The sequence below is a fragment of the Crassostrea angulata genome, chromosome 4 (genome assembly GCF_025612915.1).
Source record: "Crassostrea angulata isolate pt1a10 chromosome 4, ASM2561291v2, whole genome shotgun sequence".
In the NCBI taxonomy this organism is placed as follows: domain Eukaryota; kingdom Metazoa; phylum Mollusca; class Bivalvia; order Ostreida; family Ostreidae; genus Magallana; species Magallana angulata.
The window spans coordinates 4,350,229-4,369,795 of record NC_069114.1 but is presented as its reverse complement, the minus strand read 5'-3'; the positions used below and the strand labels follow the sequence as shown (position 1 = coordinate 4,369,795).

At 35.0% G+C, this 19,567-nt stretch overlaps 2 protein-coding genes across 2 annotated transcripts in view; one reads left to right on the top strand and one right to left on the bottom strand.

Moving 5' to 3' along the window:
- Positions 1 to 4,727, bottom strand: part of LOC128181879 (uncharacterized) — a gene marked incomplete at its 3' end in the record, with an annotated part of 105,442 nt that extends 100,715 nt beyond the window's left edge. The window contains 3 exon segments of the mRNA XM_052850434.1: positions 580 to 769; positions 3,892 to 4,040; positions 4,652 to 4,727. Coding sequence (XP_052706394.1) covers positions 580 to 769; positions 3,892 to 3,990 — 289 coding nt within the window.
- A 2,604-nt stretch (positions 4,728 to 7,331) lies between these two features.
- Positions 7,332 to 8,210, top strand: LOC128180551 (uncharacterized). Its single transcript, XM_052848668.1, has one exon. It carries the CDS (start codon positions 7,332 to 7,334, stop codon positions 8,208 to 8,210), a length of 879 nt encoding a protein of 292 aa, XP_052704628.1.
- The last annotated feature ends 11,357 nt before the right edge of the window (positions 8,211 to 19,567 follow it).

Sequence of the window (19,567 nt, the reverse complement as noted above, 5' to 3'; positions counted from 1 at the left end):
ACTATGATACACTGCGAACCACTTCATCTCTGGTAAATTGCAAAATAAAGTCGTCGTGAATAGGAGTTGGTTTACAGTATTGTTTAGAGTGTATAATGTATGCAGAAGCAATGCATTGAAATAAAATACCATCGTGGTGTGCTCTTTAACATTTGACTACTATTAGAATCGGTGGAAATTCTGCATTTAGGTACACATCGTTACGTTATTTTGACAATTACAAGTTACATGTAAGTGATGTAGTGTCAAGGTGTTTGATCAAGTTGCTAAACCAAGTGGTGTAACCAAAGGGAATAGTGGTATAACCAAAAGGAATAGCCAAGTAATTCGATAACAAGTTGTAATGCAATGTTGCAAGGGTAATTGACGCCTATTGACCATCAGGAATATATATATATATATATATATATATATATATATATATATATATATATATATATATATATATATATATATATATATATAGAGTTAAATCCAAAAAATATCGCAGTGTATATATATAATATGTTTTGTTCACGATTGATACCTGAACAAATGAAAAATTTGCATTTACTTTGAATACGAGAAAGACATTTTTACCTTTCTGAATTCTTTCAACAGGTTCTCTGTAACAGAACTCTAAAAGCTCATCGAAGCGATCGTTCGGTAAACACATGTAGCCGTTACTTTTGTTACAGTTGAGAGCCGACGACCTCTCATTCCATTCTGTTTTAATTCTTGGACAAAATGTTGTTGTATACACTGGAAACTTGTATCCGTCGAGCTTTCTCTGAAATATTGAAACGCATTATTAGATATTAACATCAAAACAGATATGCGCAATCAAGAAGTGTCTCAAAGTGATTAAAGATGAAAACTTTTATAGAGAAGAAAATTAATTATGCATTTATTAATATTGCACAACTGATGAGAATTTCATCGAGTTTGTACATTTTTACTGAAACCTTCTGGTTTTAAATGAAGTATAATTTTGATATTTAAAACCAGTCTAATCAATTTAAATCATTAAACCAAAAGGTCAATAAGTGTGTCGATGATCAAGCGTTTTCAGTATCAAATAGGTCTAGCACTATACTTGGCGTTATCTATGTTTCAAAACTACTTGTCATGTAGAATATGTCAAATCCGTGACGACAAACGCAAGCGTCAGTTATCCCCTCACTTCCAAAGTCCATGCTAAATTGGGTTTGCCTGCGTTGACTCGTGTTTTTTTATATGTTCGCTACTGCCTTCCGTCTACTGTCTCGTGTTTATTTTCCCATTTGATGTTTTATTTCAGAAAAGCAATAATTGGTCAATCCTATACCTAACTAACCAGATTGTTACGACTGAAAACAAATTTTACAAAACATAGGGTGTTTTATGCGTCTGTTCGGATAACATAGTGTGCGCAACCTCTTATTGATGTTGTAATTGTGTTTCAGTTTGAACTAGGTAATAAAGAGGGTAAGCATCCGTTCCCTTGGATCACCATTCATGCAATATTTAGAGGGTGCCCAACTAGGTATAACTTGAAGCTTGGCTCATTTTTTTGTAAGCAACCGAGGCCTATATTGCCAAAAAAATTAATGAGTTAATGTTAATTTTTCGTTTGTCATATCTATGATTAATATCTTCTATTAACTATTAACTAATTTGAGATGGTGTTGCACTCTTACCATTACTTGTAAACATGTAATGAATAAACACTCAAATCAATTACAGTACATGCAGAACAGCGTTTATCTTTGTTTACAATACATATACACAGGTAAAATACATTAGATAACCATCTGAGATAAATATTTAGCAAATCCAATAGCAATTATTTTTCAACAAATAAGTTTACATCTATATAAAACTGATTTAAACATTATATTGTTTTTGTATTAAAATCGTCATTTTCTTTTATAACAAATTCATATCTACAAAATATATTAAGGGATGACTGCATTTCTTTTATTGAACTTTAAGTCTCAAAATGTCAATATTTAAAACTTCAAAAAAGATTCAACATAATACATGTGTCGAACCAGCATAATAAACAAGTTGGATATATTCCGTAGTTTCAGATGAACATTGCGGCAACGCACTTTAAAAAGAATAAGCAGTTTGGTTGTATTTGCTAACAAAGGCATTCCTGGCATGCTTGTTTGAGACCAGTACAAATAGTTTCGTAATATGAAAAGACGTTTCCAGTCGGCGAACAGTGTATGCTATCTTCCTATCTAGATTTAATTAAGTAGCATGACGTAAAATATTTTAAAAGGTAAACTGTGAAGAACATGATGTTAATCGCTTGTTCTACCTTTAAAAATGTCTACGTGTACCATGTAATAATTAAAGGTCGGTTCAATATGCATTCAAAGCATATATTGATAAATTATATTGGTTCGATACCTAAAATTCAACAAAATAACATATGTATTAATGAGTAGTTTGTTGATCTAAAGTTTGACTTACTTGTAATTGAATGTCTTATTGGTTTAGATTTTTCAAAGACATTGTATACGACACGTGATATAAGGAAAGGGGGAGGGGTGCTTAGTATTGGGGTAAAAATTGGGGATGAAAGTAGGTCACGTTCTCTTTGGAGTTTTAACAAGTACATGTATTTTCAAAATATATTACATTACTATAACTTAGACACAGCATTGCCGACAAATCATATAATACACATTTACTGATTTATTAAACGATAGCGAGGTTATTGTCTCCCTCGACAGTAACTATTCCCGTCTTGCCTAATAATTGCTGTTTCCAGGGACAACAAACTTGCAATCGTCCTCATAGACAATGAAGATATATATTATATTTTACAAACATCGTATTAAGATTTTTCTCGACATTAGCCATGCTTCCATTTACTTTTGAATACCGGTATCTTTAAATGAATTAACAAGATACATGTCGAGTGTCAACTTTAAAACTGGTTGGTTCCAATTTATATCAAATTTTTGTACGCTTTTAAACGATGGCTACGCTATGAATGTTTATCATAATAGACATTGCGACAGTTTTTCCGCTCAATTAGTTCATTTACAATTGTATTGCAATACGAAAATAAAATGCAGGGTTTGTTGTTAAAAAATTGACATAAAAGGGTCCGCGTTATTTCACTTCAAACTAACCCCTCCCCCAAACGTTGAGGTGGGTATGGCTGTATTATGACTTTGATAATGATATAAATAAAATCATTATGTTTTTGCAAATCAAAATTAAACAGGTATGCATTTTGTTCAGTATTATTTCTGAAGTTAGTGTTGTAAATAATCGATACATATGCATAATATACAGATTGAAGAAACTTAATCATTGAGGCAACAAATTCAAACGGTTCTCTTTTCTGACCATGTCCAAGATGCATTTGGATATGTTCCCATAAAGAAATTATTCTTAATAACTTCGAATATTTTTAACATTGAAAGGATACCAATTCTCTTGAGTTAATAGTCAAAAGGTTATAGCCTTCGAAGATAATTGGTGTGTGTAGACAATTATTTAATACTGTAATACTGATAGCCAAAAAAATGCACCACACAGCTTTACACATTCACCAATTAAAAATGAAATATCTCTCTCTCTCTCTCTCTCTCTCTCTCTCTCTCTCTCTCATAAATATATCCACATTTCCTCAATATATCTTATTTCAACTATTGAATCATTATGCCTTTGACGCGCAATAATAATAATTATTTTTCCACATGTGGAAAGTAAGAACGGTTTTAGACAAAAGCTAAGTATTTATGTTCGACTGTAGTAAGTTTTCTACCTATACCGATTAACTTCTTCATACTTTAAAGACACAGAAAACATTTGAAGCAAAAATTTATTTATTTAATTTTGTATCAACAATAACGCTACTAAGATTGTGTATTAAACAAGCATAGAAGAAGTAAAAAGTTTACTTACGCAATTGTTCAGAACAATGATAGAGGAACAGAAAAATCCTAATATTACAAGACACAATTTTGTGTCAAGACACATTTTGACCCCTTTAGAAATTTGCATACACTTCGAAAGGTTGTTGTCATTCGAGGTGCTGATAAAATGTTTTCAACCTGAAAAAAAAGTTCATGATTTAAAAGTATTCGTCTAGTTCTTAATAGAAAAGAATATCAAAATAATTTTCTTGGTCAAACATTTTTCTTCCCAACAGATACCTGTTCTAGGTCCAAAAAGTGTAGTTGTAAATACAATAAAGAAAGTTATCTACACACCACTCTTAGCAAATTTAAAATATCATTCATAAACTTTGAATAAAAAGTTTATAGATTGCATGTCGATTGTCTGTAGTTGATGATCTAAAGGAACCCCTGAACTAAGAACACGGTGGTTTAATTAACATTCAAATATGGTTTTCATTGACTAATTTATTGCATGAAACCTAATGCCATTGACAGAGTTTGCGTCACAGAACTCGGGAATTTGATTGCAGTGTCGCATGATCAAAACGAAGGTTTATTATCAAAAATATAAACGATATCTGATCATATTTCTTTGATATAGAAGTAATTGACTAATAAGATATTGGATTTTAATTTAAATCTGTTGACAGAAGTTTGATAGAACAGACGCCTGTATGTTGATCATTTCCCAGTAGATGTATCATTTAAGTTATATCGTTACAACATGTTTTGCTTTTTGCAAGAAAACGAGTTCTTGTACTTACCAAGAGTATTTCTCCAGTCTGTCCTATCTAAGTAAATTCAGTTATGTCAAGCTAGATGTCAGTGGAATTTAATAAGATTTCAATTGCAAAATAAAATGTTTGCGTGTTATGCTTTGACGATTTATATATTTTAGGTTTAAAGTGGTCTAGAGTTCCATTGTTTTGCATTTAAATAGGTTTTATTTAGTCAGACATAATAGTTAAAACTTCTTTCAGAAGTGCATTGACCGTTACAATTATCTTAACTTAAAAACTATTCTATTTTTTTAAAGTTGTCTTCAATATCAGCGTTTGTATTTGTTACACAAGAATCCTATTCAAAAAAGCGGGTGCTACGTTTGCCAAAATACGTGTCACGGGAAATTTTGGAGACCACTCGTGAGCGCCCACTTTTTTGAACAGGTATTTTATCGCAGACAACAGCGATCAATTGATGGAACAGGTGGGGTCTGTTATGCAAAATATTTTAAAATGTGAAGGATTCAAAGGCATTTTATAGTACCAACAAATAGAAGTAATAGAAATATATATGAAACATGTTGAAATTATCCATCTGAATGTTAATCTGAATTAGTGACTTTTAACATTAACCTCAATTTCGTGATATATCTAGACATTTAGATATATGGACTACGTATTATCAATTAACAATTGTTACTTCCATACTTATGTTTATATATCCAAGTAAACTTGAACTAAAAGATAGAATAAATTCGGAGTGTTTCGTTTTGAGATCTTTTTCTAAAAAAAAAACCCACATTAATGGAAACCTAACAACGAAGTTCTTATAAACGTGATAATTTTTATTATCCTATATTAACATAAATGGTAAATGAAAATGGATGATGAGTTCCGAGAGACACTCTGAAGTCCCAAACGCCCGATTCTTTGATTGTTCCGGGTATCTCAGATCACGTGATCAAAGGGTATAAATACGAGATGCCGTGAGTCTGCAGTCAGTCGCAGTGTAGACGCTGAAGTGAATACTCCCAGGTAAGCTTATTGTTGGTAAGTCAATATGGCTCAGCGATTTGCAGAACAATAATACTGGCGTATAGAAGCAACTTGTCTTAGTGAGCGTTGCTTGTTAGGTTCAGCGGGTAGACATTAGTTATCAGTTACGAGGGTGCTTCGTGGGGTTGTTTTGAAGTGACCGATAGAAGCGACGGGTTGTTTGAAGCGACCGATATAAGCGACGGGTCGCTGGAAGTGACTGATAGAAGCCACGGGGTGTGTCGGAGCGACGCATAGATTGCGGCGAGGGCCCATACATTCAAATATTTATATTTAATTGAGGTTTTGAATCAATAAACGCTAGGGAAGCGACAAGGAAAATTAGTATATATCTTAAACAATCATCATAAAAATCAAACACCTCAGCAAGGTATCTGAGGGGACCCGTAATAAATATTAGCATGTTTAGGCAGACACGTAACAAAATTTGGCGCCCACGTTGGGACCACGTTTGATTGTATGATTTTTGTCCATTAAAGTTTTTGATAATAATCTCGTGTTTTTATTGTAAAAATGGCATTGGAAAATATTACCGAGGAAATAGAGAGAATTGAAGCGGAGCTTGAGGAGCTTAACAGGACGACGTTTGAACACTCGATGAAACTTACAGAGGATATTAAACAGCAGACCTCGACTCCAGCACATCAAACTGTTCGGAAAAGCGACTCTGGAATTATGTCAGAAGGTCCAACAGAAATCAGAATATAAACAAATGTATGACCCTGAATATCCAGAGGATCTCGGTTTTACGGCATCGCCGAGGTTTCGTGAGAAGAATCGAATAGATGTAAGGGAAAATGAACCGCAAATTACTGTCAGGCGACAACAACCGCTTGAAGCGCCCACAGAAAGAGATGAGGGAGGATATAAAAATCCCAATACTTCTTTTAAGAAGCCACCCAACTATATAAAGTCAGCTTCATTTGATGGTAGCGCTTAGGGAGTGTTAGGCAACCTTGCTGGCGAATTAGGTAGAAACTACAATGAACTCGTAAGGGCTTTAGAGGATCGCTTTGCACCTGCAATTCAAACAGAGCTATATAGAGTTCGTTCAGTTGAGAGAGCGTAGACAGAAAGCAACAGAGACGTTTCTAGAAGTGGGCTAGATGATAAGGAGATTAGCACATTTAGCTTAACCAACGGCACTGAATGACGCGAGGGAAACGCTCGCAAAGGAACAGTTCATTAATGCTTTGGTGGATGCGGATATGCGCCTTAGAATCAAACAGGCCAGACCACAGAGTCTAAACGATGCAATAAGGCTTGCTGTAGAGTTAGATGCTTTCATAAAGTCAGACTTCGGGAGAATAGAACAGAAGTTACACTTGCGTTAGTGTAATGGTGACTCCTCCACAAATGACAAAGCTCTTTGAATGAGCTGAAGTCGGAAATACGAGAAATGAGAAAGCCTGATGATTCAAGGCGATAAGCCCAAAATGGCAGTAAGCAACGACACTTGCCGAAAACAATAAAATGTTATAATTGCCACGAAGAAGTACACATAAGCAGACAATGTCCATTAAAGCAAAAGAATAGAAAACGTCCAGTAGAAAGCAAATATGGCCCTAAAGCGCCACGTCCTGCATCAGTTAGTGCAACAAAAACTAGACCGAAGGAAGAGGTTATGCAACCTTCAGTGGCGTTTAATAGACCGAGTGAGGCCGGAATGTATGCCGTTGTCTGCATAGGCGGAACTGAGATAAAAATGTTGGTAGATACAGGAGCAACTGTTACTTTGCTTTCGGAGAGAGCTTACGACAAAGTTCAACAATCAAATGGCACCTCTGCTATAGACAAAGTAAAGCAAGCTTTTATGACCGCTGAAGGCAGATCTTTGAAGGTGTTCGGAAAGTTTGTGGCCAATATTCAATTGGGTGATAGGGAATATCTTTCACAAATAGTAATATCAGACATTACTGTAGATGGAATCATTGGCTTAGATTTCATGACTGAACATAAATGTTCGTTAGATATACCTAACAAGGTATTATGCATCGGCGGAGAGAAACACTCGTTGTTGCTCGAAGGTACGCTAGGATGTTACAGAGTTGTTGCTTTAGAATCGTTCGTTGTTCCAGCTAGAAGTGTAATCATCACAACTTGTGATGTGTGCGTGCCAGATGGGTTAAACTTTTCCAGTGGTTTGGGGATCGTAGAGCCAAAGGACTGTTTGATAGCGACTAATAGAAGTCTGGTGGGGAGGACTTTAGTAAACAATGAAACTAGAGTACCTGTTCGGTTTATGAAAAAAGTGTTAGAGACAACAAAAGCGACCGACCACCAAATGACTTGGTCAAGGGAACTTGAAACTCTGAGTGAAGTCACGAAATATAGGTTGAATCAAGAGCAAAGAAAGGCAGTGGATAAGCTTGTTGAGAACTATGCCTTTTTGTTTGCTAGTTCAGATAACGATCTCGGGAGAACAAACATAGTCAAACATAAAACTAACACTGGAGATGCTCGTCCTATAAAGCAACCACCAAGGCGACTGTCAGTCCACATGAGGGAAGAGGCAGATAAATTAGTAGAAGATATGCTACGGTGAAATGCCATAGAGCCCTTTGCGAGTCCTTGGGTCTTTGGGGTTGTTCTTGTCAAGAAGAAAGATGGTTCTACGCGCTTCTGTGTAGATTATCGGCGTTTAAATTCCGCAACGTTAAAAGATGCGTACCCTTTGCCGCGCATGGATGACATGCTCGATAGCCTGAGCGGTGCGTCATGGTTTTCAACGCTCGATTTGTGCATGGGCTTCTGGCAAGTAGAAATGGAGCCTGAGGATAAGCCGAAAACAGCCTTCTCGACAAGAAAGGTTTATTTCAATTTCGGGTAATGCCGTTTGGTCTCTGCAATGCTGGATCTACATTCGAGAGGCTTATGGAAACCGTACTTGAACTGGGAAATTTGTTTGATTTACTTAGATGATATTATTGTCATCAGCAAAACATTCGAAGAAATGATAGAGAATCTTTCAAAAGTGTTTGATCGTTTGGCTGGCGCTGGACTAAAATTGAAAGCGAAGAAGTGTTCTTTGTTCTGTAGGTCTGTAGAATATCTTGGGCATGTCATATCCGACAAAGGAATAATTACAGACAGCAAGATAGTAGAGGTAATCAAAACAATGAAACCAGCCAATGTCAGCGAATTTCGCTTATTTTTGGGCATATGCTGCTATTACAGGAAGTTTGTTAAAAACTTTGACGGTATTGCAAAACCTTTACACAAATTGACAGAGAAGAACAACACTGATTCTTTTACATGGAGTACAGATTGTCAAACTGCCTTCTATCAATTGAAAACCGCTCTGATAAGCGCCCCAGTACTTGCGCATTCCGACGTTAACAAGTCGTTTATATTGGACACCGATGCAAGTAATTTTGTAACGGGGGTTGTGTTATCACAGGTTCATGAAGGTAAAAAGAGGGTAATTGCTTATGCTAGCAAAGTTTTATAAAAAGTCGGAAAGGCAATATTGCGTGACAAGGAAAGAACTTCTGGCTGTGGTGTACTTCACAAAGTATTTTAAGCATAAACTCTATGGGAGGAAATTCATTCTGCGGACAGATCATAGCTCATTAATATGGTTGACTACTTTCAAAAACCCCGAGGGTCAATAAGCTCTGTGGTTTGAAGTGTTGTCTACCTTCGATATGGAAATACAACACAGACCAGAAAAGCAACATCTGAACGCAGACGCTTTAAGTCGTCCTTGAAGTCAATGCGGCTATGATATTGATGGTGACAAAGAGCCGCATGTTCCAAGGGCAAAAGCAGAAGATAAAGAATTCGCTTTTGACGAACCTTACATAAAGACAATACAAGATAATGACAAAGAGCTTAAATTAGTGAAAGAATGGATGGGCAAGGAAAATAAGCCAAAGTTTCGCGAGATCGCTAGTCAAAGCGTGTTTTTACGCTCCCTGTGGTCACAGTAAGATATACTTACTATAGAGAACAATTTGGTTTGCAGACGAGTAAAAGACACGGACACAGGATTAGAGAATTTACAAGTTGTTGTACCTATATCGGAAAGGGGGTGCATCTTGCTGGATGTCATAACAAAAGAACAGCGGGTCACTTGGGGATAAATAAAACGATAGCTAGGATACGAAGTAAGTTTTATTGGCCCGGCCTGAACAAGGATGTTCGAAGATACGTGAACGGGTGCGAGGTTTGTGGGAAAAGAAAACCTTCGTTCGCTGGACAGAGATCGCCGATGCGGATTGTGCAGAGTGGGTTTCCAATGGAAAGGATAGCAACAGACATAATGGGTGAATTGCCCGTGACAGATTCAGGGAATAAGCATATTCTCGTGGTATCCGATTATTTTACTCGTTGGACTGAATGCTTCGCTATGCCGAACATGGAGGCTAAAACAATGGTCCAGATAATAGTGGAGGAGGTTATAGTAAGGTTGGGGGTACAATACACTATCCATTCGGACAAAGGGCGTCAGTAGGAGAGTGAACTGTTTAAGGAGGTATGCAACCTTATGAGTAGAGAAAACTCATACTACATCTTAACATCCACAATCCGATGGTATGGTGGAACGGTTTAACAGAACTCTGGAGGCCATGTTAAGTTCATGTGTAAACCAAAACTACACCGATTGGGACAAGCAGCTACCATACCTTATGATGGCGTACAGATCGGCGGAACACGATACTACGGGTTCAGTTCAAATTATCTTATGCTCGGTAGAGAAGCAACGACCCCGTTAGATCTCGTATACGAAATGTAAGTGCAACGAAAACCTATTCCACAAAATCGATGGGCGTGGTTGCTCCAAGACTGACTAGAGCAATCTCATCGCATCGTACGAGAAAACACCAAAGCAGAAATGTTGCGACAGAAGCGTTACCACGACAGAAAGTTAAATTGGCAGATATTTTCCCCCGGAGATAAAGTTTACGTTTATTTTCCGCGAAGAAAAGTAGGTACATCACCAAAACTGACAAGGTTTTGGCAGGGCCCGTTTTCGGTCTTCGAAAAGTGCTCGGAATGCACGTACAAAGTTTCGTGTGGAAGCAATTGTTCTCCTCAAGTGATTCATGTTGATAGAATGAGGTTGGTTAAGTCTCAAATTTTGAGACCTAAGTTAGAGTCAAATTTCGATGAAAGAGAATCTAGTGATCAGATAGATGATGAAAATGATAACAAGTTGGGTTTAGTTAATATTGAAGCTGAACAAGGGTTACCGCAAAAAATCTGTTAGGAACAGACGCGCTCCTGCTTATTTATCAGACTATGTGTTAGATTGTGAATTAATTTGAAATGTTGTATTGTTTGCATCTAAAAAAAATTAGCCTGAATAGAGACAGTGCGTTGTTGTTGTTGGAAACTGGACGATAACCATTTCTTGTGGAAACTTTTTGGTTTAAATATATTGTTAAAGATAATCTACGATCATTGTAAATAAGAAAAATCGTAAACATTGCTTGTTTGTTTTTATTTCTAAATTCAAACGAGGACGCTTAAGACAGAGGCATGGGTAATGTAACATAAATGGTAAATGAAAATGGATGATGAGTTCCGAGAGACACTCTGAAGTCCCAAACGCCCGATTCTTTGATTGTTTCGAGTATCTCAGATCACGTGATCAAAGGGTATAAATACGAGATGCCGTGAGTCTGCAGTCAGTCGCAGTGTAGACGCTGAAGTGAATACTCCCAGGTAAGCTTATTGTTGGTAAGTCAATATTGCTCAGCGATTTGCAGAACAATAATACTGGCGTATAGAAGCAACTTGTCTTAGTGAGCGTTGCTTGTTAGGTTCAGCGGGTAGACATTAGTTATCAGTTACGAGGGTGCTTCGTGGGGTTGCTTTGAAGTGACCGATAGAAGCGACGGGTTGTTTGAAGCGACCGATATAAGCGACGGGTCGCTGGAAGTGACTGATAGAAGCCACGGGGTGTGTCGGAGCGACGCATAGATTGCGGCTAGGTCCCATACATTCAAATATTTATATTTAATTGAGTTTTGAATCAATAAACGCTAGGGAAGCGACAAGGAAAATTAGTATATATCTTAAACAATTATCATAAAAACCAAACACCTCAGCAAGGTATCTGAGGGGACCCGTAATAAATATTAGCGTGTTTAGTCAGACTACATTATAGTGGACTTTTCTTACTTCTGTAGCAACATGCCTTCATCACCTGTATTTTGAGTTTTAGTTTCTCAATTGATTCAATACGCAAGAACAAGCTTTACATATTAACATGTTCTAAAAGATGAAAGCTACGAAGTTAAAGTTCAAACAAGTTCAACTTGATAAAACAAGATAATAAACATTCTCGATTGAAGTCATCATTTCGTATTATGGTCGATACAACGAGCTTGTCAGCAAATACAATCTTCCACTAGGTCGAATGCTGACTGACATTTTTCATACGGTTTGTTAGGCAATTATTAATTTCTGAATTGCCTACAAATTTTCCTCACTTTCCCTATTACGACAAAAGCACACGTCGTGTGACAATGCTCATTCGTCCATGGCACCTGATCCTAACTCTAATTTTTGTAAAGGTCTGTGTTTGCAATGCTTCTGTTTCGTATTTTTTTCTGGTGACGATTGACCTTGAATAATGATTTTTATCACCACATTGCATTCTAAATCTCTAATTTTGTTCTGTTAAAAACAGATGAAATAAATACCATTTTCTTTACAGCGGAAAATAAACTAAGCAATGAAAGCTAAAAGACTGTTAAGATGGAAAGAAATTTATTAATTTAAAAAAAAAATTATGTGTACATGTAATTTTAAATAAAAGACGAGATAGGCTGATAATAGCAACTTACACAATGGCAATATATAATAATAAAAAATACAAGTTAATTTACAGTCATATTTTTAGTCCCCTACCGGTTTTTACCGGAGGGAACCATAGCTTTCCTCTGCGTCCGTCAGTCCGTCTGTCCGTCCGTCCGTCTGTCCGTCTGTCTGTCCGTCCGTCTGTCTGTCCCACTTCAATTTTCCACACTTTTTTTCTTTATGCGTTTGAGGAATAATATGAAATTTGCTGAACAGCTCCAAATGTCAAACTACAGATCAAGTTTACACTTTTGTAGCGTCTGGTTGAAATATTTTCCAGAAAATTATTATTTATATTCCAATTTTTTATTGTTCGGGTTCGATATTCTGCATAACAGTGCATTGTTTTCACAAATTTCTACAAACCGGTAGGGGACGTGTATAGCTTATGCAATACTCTCAGAATGCTTGTTTTATATTCATATTTTTTATTTTATATTAACTCCCCAAATACATACATTTAAAAGTTTAAATTACAAAACTGTATAGTTCGGTGTATGAGTAGTTATAAATAATTAAGAGGTTTGACTATTTAACCAACAATTCTTTTTATGCGTATCATCATAGAAAATATCTAATTTAACACCACAATTATGAATTTTGCAAACATCCCATACATGTTAAACGTCACCGAGAGTACTGTATCGAAGCAGCATAATCATTTCTATAGTGTCCAAGTCTCGCATACATGTATAAGATATGACCGTATAAAAAATAGTGTAAATGTCGTTTTGTGTAGAAAAGTACGAAAACCCAGTAAGCTTCTACGAGATTCACAATACGACATTCAAAATAGGAGATTCGAGAATATAAATTCGAGATTCAATATTTAAATCAATTAATTAAATCATGGATCTGAAAACTTGTATCCTCGCTCTTACGTTCAAAAATGTCATAGTATCTGTAGTAAAATGTTTGTATAATGGTTAACTCAACTTAAATTAATTATTCTACACATTATGAAGAATTCAACTATAGATCTAGTGACAATAATGTGTGTTTTGATCACCGTGTATATATTCTCCCCATAAGTTTATTTTCCCTGGTTTTGTAAAAATCGTAAAGCTAGCGGATATTTTCTTTAAATTTGTCTTAATCTTAATAATCAAAAATATTAGCATTGTGTTAGCTATGAAACGATTTTCAATGATCTAATTAATCTACCAAACTATCAAAATAGACGTTCTGACACCCTGATTCAAGTATCAAAGATATAAACACAAAAAATGAGAGAGAGAGAGAGAGAGAGAGAGAGAGAGAGAGAGAGAGACAGACAGACAGACAGACAGACAGACAGACGGTACTTGTACATAAAGATCTGCATAATCATGTACAAAGTATTAATATGACTACCGGTAAATATCCAATGCAGGTTAAAATAACTTTAAATAGTGTTGGTTTTTGTTTAATATACATGTACATTTTATTACTTTGTACTGTATGAGACAAACTAGTTGTTCACCATAGAAACATCAAGGTTATTTACCAAACAAAAAACCTGGAAAGTATTGGTCAAAAGAGGCTTAAGTGTACGTGAAATAATACCATCCAAAATGTCAAAATGTGAAAACTTTTAATTCTACCAATGCTTTTCTTAAAGGGGGATTCTATTATTCTGCTTTTATTATTTACATTGCTTTTGTAATGCCTTTCCAATGACCAAATGAAATTTGAGAGTCAAAAGTACAGTTTAAAGGCTCGTGCCCTGTTTTTGTTTACATTAGTTCAATTTTCCGGCTAAAGTTCTTTTTCAGCTGATTTTTTCATCTTTTTATTCGCTTTAAGCATAGATATATAGATTCTAACGTTTACTACATTCATTTTAGGTCTAAAACTGGAGTTTTCACTTCAACGTTCAAAATGTAAACAAAAGCTTTGTTTACATAGCAAAGAATTGTAAACTCTGTAACTTGCTTATAACTTATGACACTCATATGTTGGTTGCCTATTAAAGATGTCTAAATGAAGCGTTGTAAACATTTAAATCGGAAAAATAATTTTTGACCAAAATCGTGACCATGCCCCTTTAACGTGTGTATTTTTACGTGTGTAAGTAGCAGTTAGGTATTAACAATTTCATCAGTGGAGAACTGTGGTGTACTACCTCTGAATGTGGAATATTCAATTGGCAATTTTTTACAACAAAACAATTTTAATAGTGAAATCTTATCAGCAATAACAGTGTCATTCTCATCTGAACAATTAAATTTACTTAACATTTTCGTAAATTTTCTGTCTGAGGTTTTCCCAGGCCAGCTTTCAGATACAAGTGATATAACACCAATTGGAGTAATACCAACTAAAAAAAATTACGGTTGTATGGTGTTTTTAATAAGATAAAGTCAACCTCTGGTTAACAAGACGACATGTTTTAAATAAATGTCTGTACAATCGAACTGAAGTGTATCTTTTAAAACAAAAAGATATGGCATCGTTCTCTGAACTATATAAACGTGATAGAAAAGGATTAAGACATTTTAATTCATGCCAGAGTAAACAACCACGTGTAGAGAAATGTTTCGAAAAAGTATTCAGAATTCAAACTCGCAGCTCTTCTTTACAAAAGCACATTCAAATTTTAATCATGCTCTTCTTTAAAAAAGCACATTCATTTGAGATATTCACACTTATATTATATTGTATTGTCATTTTCCAAATGTTTTAAGTGCGATTGTTTGCAAAACATGTAACGCTATATTCTTCTTTGCAATTTGCTGCAGGAGGTGGACCCAAACTTAACAACCACAATATAGTTCTATTGTCAAAGGCAAACTTTAATCGTCTAAGATACAAATTTTACCTCGTACATCCATTCCCCCTAGTAGCTCCATTAATGTCATATCACTTGGGTCCACATACAGCAGAAATTGCAAAGAAGAATATAGCGTTACATGTTTTGCAAACAATCGCACTTTAAACAATTGGATAATGACCAAATATAATGTGTTTACCGACAGGTCGAAGGATTACATCCTGAATTGACAGCCATTGCCAAACGCAAGCAGGTGTGAAACACCTCTGCCAACACGGGGACAGGCATAGTCCATGTAAAGAATTTTATATGATAAGATTCTACGTATTTAGAAATAGCAAACATTTTGAAGAAATATTGTTTCTAATTATCACATTTCTGTTTTCTAATCCTCTAATTCAGATGGAAAACTATAGCGATGCCCAAAACACAAACAAGAAACTGTTTATATGCTGAAGACTTTTTTAAGGTCATAAAACGCGCTATGAACTAAAAAACAATGAAGGGAGTTAGTTTTGGTCTAATTTTATCCATGCTTCTTTGTAAAGAAAGAGGAAATATGTGTCCAAAACTCGATTATATTAATTCATTAAGTCTATGGCCAAATATTGTCCCTAATACAATCAGTTTGATGGTGACAAGTAAGTATCTATAAATAAGTACCAATACTATGAGGCGTATAGAAGTGTTTATGGGTCTTAATTTATACAAAATAAAAAGAAAAACCAATATTTTATTGATATCATGACATGTACATTTTTATCAGATGGGCAGGGGAAAGAGAAATTTTGCAAAAACAGCAAATAAATGACCAAAAACTATCATCCCATATACAATTGATAAAAGTACTATAGGTAAGACCTTAAAAACTGCATGCTATATCTAATATAAACAATTTGTTTACGTGAACTAAAATTTTGTAGTTTCTGTTTCATACAATTTATTGTCGTTAATTGTTCTACAGTACAACAACAAAGTTACGATATCATCGAACAACCAGTCAATATATTCAATGCTCGCACCTTTTTAAATTGGCTACCTTACACCCCGGATCTTGCGAAGAATGTAGGACATAGCAAATCTGTAAAGTTCGTAAATGCTCGATGGAGGTATGTATAGAGGGTGACCGAAAGCTTGTAATGGTGTGATATTTAAAATGGTTACTATCATTAGCGATAGTTTGGGCAAAGTACTGGCGTTTGGATGTTAAGGAGTTTACTAGAATGTAGAATCAGTATGCGTCTTTTTCAAGGAATTATTAAATATTTTCTGAGAGAATTTCTCCCGTTTTTGATTAAGTTTAATAATAATATTGTTCATGTTTCAAATTAATATATGTTATGAAGTGTACAGCAATAAACATGTAATACTTTTTTTGCAGGTCTGTAACTCCCGGTCTGAAAAAATTCGGATGGACGACCAGGAAGCTACAGTGCCTCCCGAAGTAAAAAAAAAACACACTTTAATTTACGGCGCACAAAACATTGCGCTGATTTTTGACTGACTAACCTTATCTCCACAAAAATTCGGTGTAAACAATTAGTACCATTACATTTGTCATGCAATTTACTACGAATATGGTCACATTACTTGCCTCATTCTTTCTCTTTAACATGCCAACACACCTATATTTATATTTACGTCGAGATCGAGAGCCGCCATTTTTCACATCTACCACAGCACCACTTCACTTTATGGGGCTGGTTATGGTGTTTAAAAGAATATCACAGGCAAGTGAGGTGTCTACATCTGTATAAATGTCGGAGGATTTTTTTTTATCAAATATTTGTACAGAATGTGTTTGTAAAAAATAATCAGTCCAAATCTAGCGCAATTTTTTGTGCGCTGTAAATTGCAGTTTTTGACTATTGAAGGCACTGTAGTTCCTAGTTTGTCCATCCGAATTTTTTTAGACCAAAAGCTACAGACCTGCAGCTTTTTTTTCATATCTCATACGTTGTTTAATTTTTCATAGAATGTTATTCACAAGTTGGGTACAAGTTCAGGAGATATCAAGTCATTGCATTGTCTGAGCCAAATTACATGAATGTAAGTTGTACATTTGTTTTTATTCTTTAATTAATTTGATATCTGTCTGAATTTTAAAAAAAAGAGCAAGAACAGAAGAATCATTTCACCAAAGCAGTTGTTTGTCCCTTATCTCGTTTAGTTCAATTTACATATAGTTTTATAAGGAATTGTTTCAATCATCTAAAAAACATTTTCAATCGATAAGTTGTAGTCGTTAACATATCAACTTTAAATTAAATTTTGTAGAATATTCTTTTTAGTTTGTCAAAAACACAAGGAAAGAATCTGTGTGTGTGTGGGGGGGGGGGGGGGGGGGAGTGAGGGGTGTGAGAGTGTGTGTGCACGAACATACCAGTGATTGGTGAATAACGTTTTATTCGTCGATTACCGATATAATCAAATACCATTCATTTATGAAAACATACTATTTTGTTTAAGAGGATTGCTTCTATTTTGGCGGGAGCTATTTTTTGTTACCTCAAATCCGAAGACTCTGCTACATATATTCTATTTAGGTGCCAAATAAACTATGTCAAATAAGATATTATTATGAAATTTAAATAATTAGAGGGTTTAATAAGTGACTTTAATAAGAACTTTGACTAAAAATGAGCATCTTCGCTAGCCAAGGGTTTCTGATCCGCACCGCTTCTCACGAAGAAGCGGTGCGGATCAGAAACCCTTGGCTAGCGAAGATGAAAAATGAGTAGTATTGATTAGTGTGAATTGTTTTTTTTTTATTGTCTTGTTTGATGCCTTCTTCCGAAGTCCATTGAGTAGTTGATCTGCTCCGCTCTAATTAACTCTTTTTCAAATAGACAGAGTTTGACGTGGTTGAAAAAAGTAGTTTTACAGTGTACTGCTCAATGCGCAGTTTCTGATTGATTTGAACAAAAGATAACAAATGTAAAAAGGTGTTATCACTAGATGGCGCACCTGTTGACCTGCATGTGATCTGCCTGTTCAGTCAAGGGTTTTTGTACTGCACCGCGGATCAAAAACCATTCACTTTTAAAGATGGCGTAAAGCAACATCGATGATTAAATCCAGTAACAGCGAATTGGTCTTTTTTGGTGGTCCTGGCCTTTCAAGGTATAAATTGAATAGATTGGGTGTGCATTAGTACAATAGAAATTAGGTGTATGAAGATATTTAAAGTATAACTTTACAAGGTTTAAATCACGTGAAAATATATCCAAGCTCTCATCAGTTTAGAGAAAACTTCGCGACTAGAAATAAGATTCGTTAAAAATACAACAAATAAAAGTATTCTAAAAAGAATCTGAATTTTTAATGAAGAGTGATTGGCAGATATAATCAGGTTGTACAGGTTGAATATATTCTGTTTGTGACACTGTTAACATAATTCACAATATTATCAATTTGAACTTTTATTATATTCCCTTTTTGTGAGCTAATGGGTAATATCGTATATTCTGTTTTATGCAGTTATCAATTTTTTTTAAATAAACTGTCTATTTGCAAATGGGCGCGTCTTGCAGCTGTATTGAATTAAAAAATAAAAAAGATATATTTAAAAGTAATCAAAACTTCTAAGTTTGATATTCAATACTGCCACAGCTGTTTGAGACGACACGATGACAACGTCACATATATTGTGCAAATCGGGAAAATGATTTTAAATAGACTTGCTTTATTGATAAAAGAAAAACAACATCATACATTGTATATTAATTCTTCATTTATCAGACCTTAGACATACAATGTTGCATGTTTTTTTTAACTTAAGGGTTCTTTTCCATAACCACTTAATTAAAAACATAACCGAAAGTGATGTCGTTTTGGTATTTCAATATATGCTGCCTCTGTAAGTTGTTAATGACTTGCAATAAGGTGAAGTAAAAGATCATCCATATACCAATACCCTCTTCGCTGCATGCACCTTGGCCACATACATGTACCATTTTTAAGACTGCTAAGTGCGTCCGCTTAACAACTACATTCAAAATTCTAAAACCGTTATTTGTTTTAAAAATACTGTTAAATCCCGATTCTTAACCCCCTCCCCGATCCCCCTCTGCTGTTGTGTGCTGTCGGTTAATTTACTGCAATCTTGTAAATTATATTTTACTTTAAAATTCGCAGTATTAAAAGTCTATTGTCAAACATATAATGTTCTTTAAGATTCTAAAGTAGCACCAAAGAATATGTTCAATTTAACCAGAATGACTCTCTTATTACAAAAATGTATCGAATCATAGTTCTTTTTCCAAGTGTTTGGTCATATGCTTATTTGAACCTATAGAAAATGTCAGGGTAATCATTATCTAAAGATGTAGTATAGAAAG

What these genes read in the sequence shown, in the direction of transcription:
- LOC128180551 (XM_052848668.1), top strand. Translation starts at nt 7,332, where the DNA reads ATGTATGCCGTTGTCTGCATAGGCGGAACTGAGATAAAAATGTTGGTA.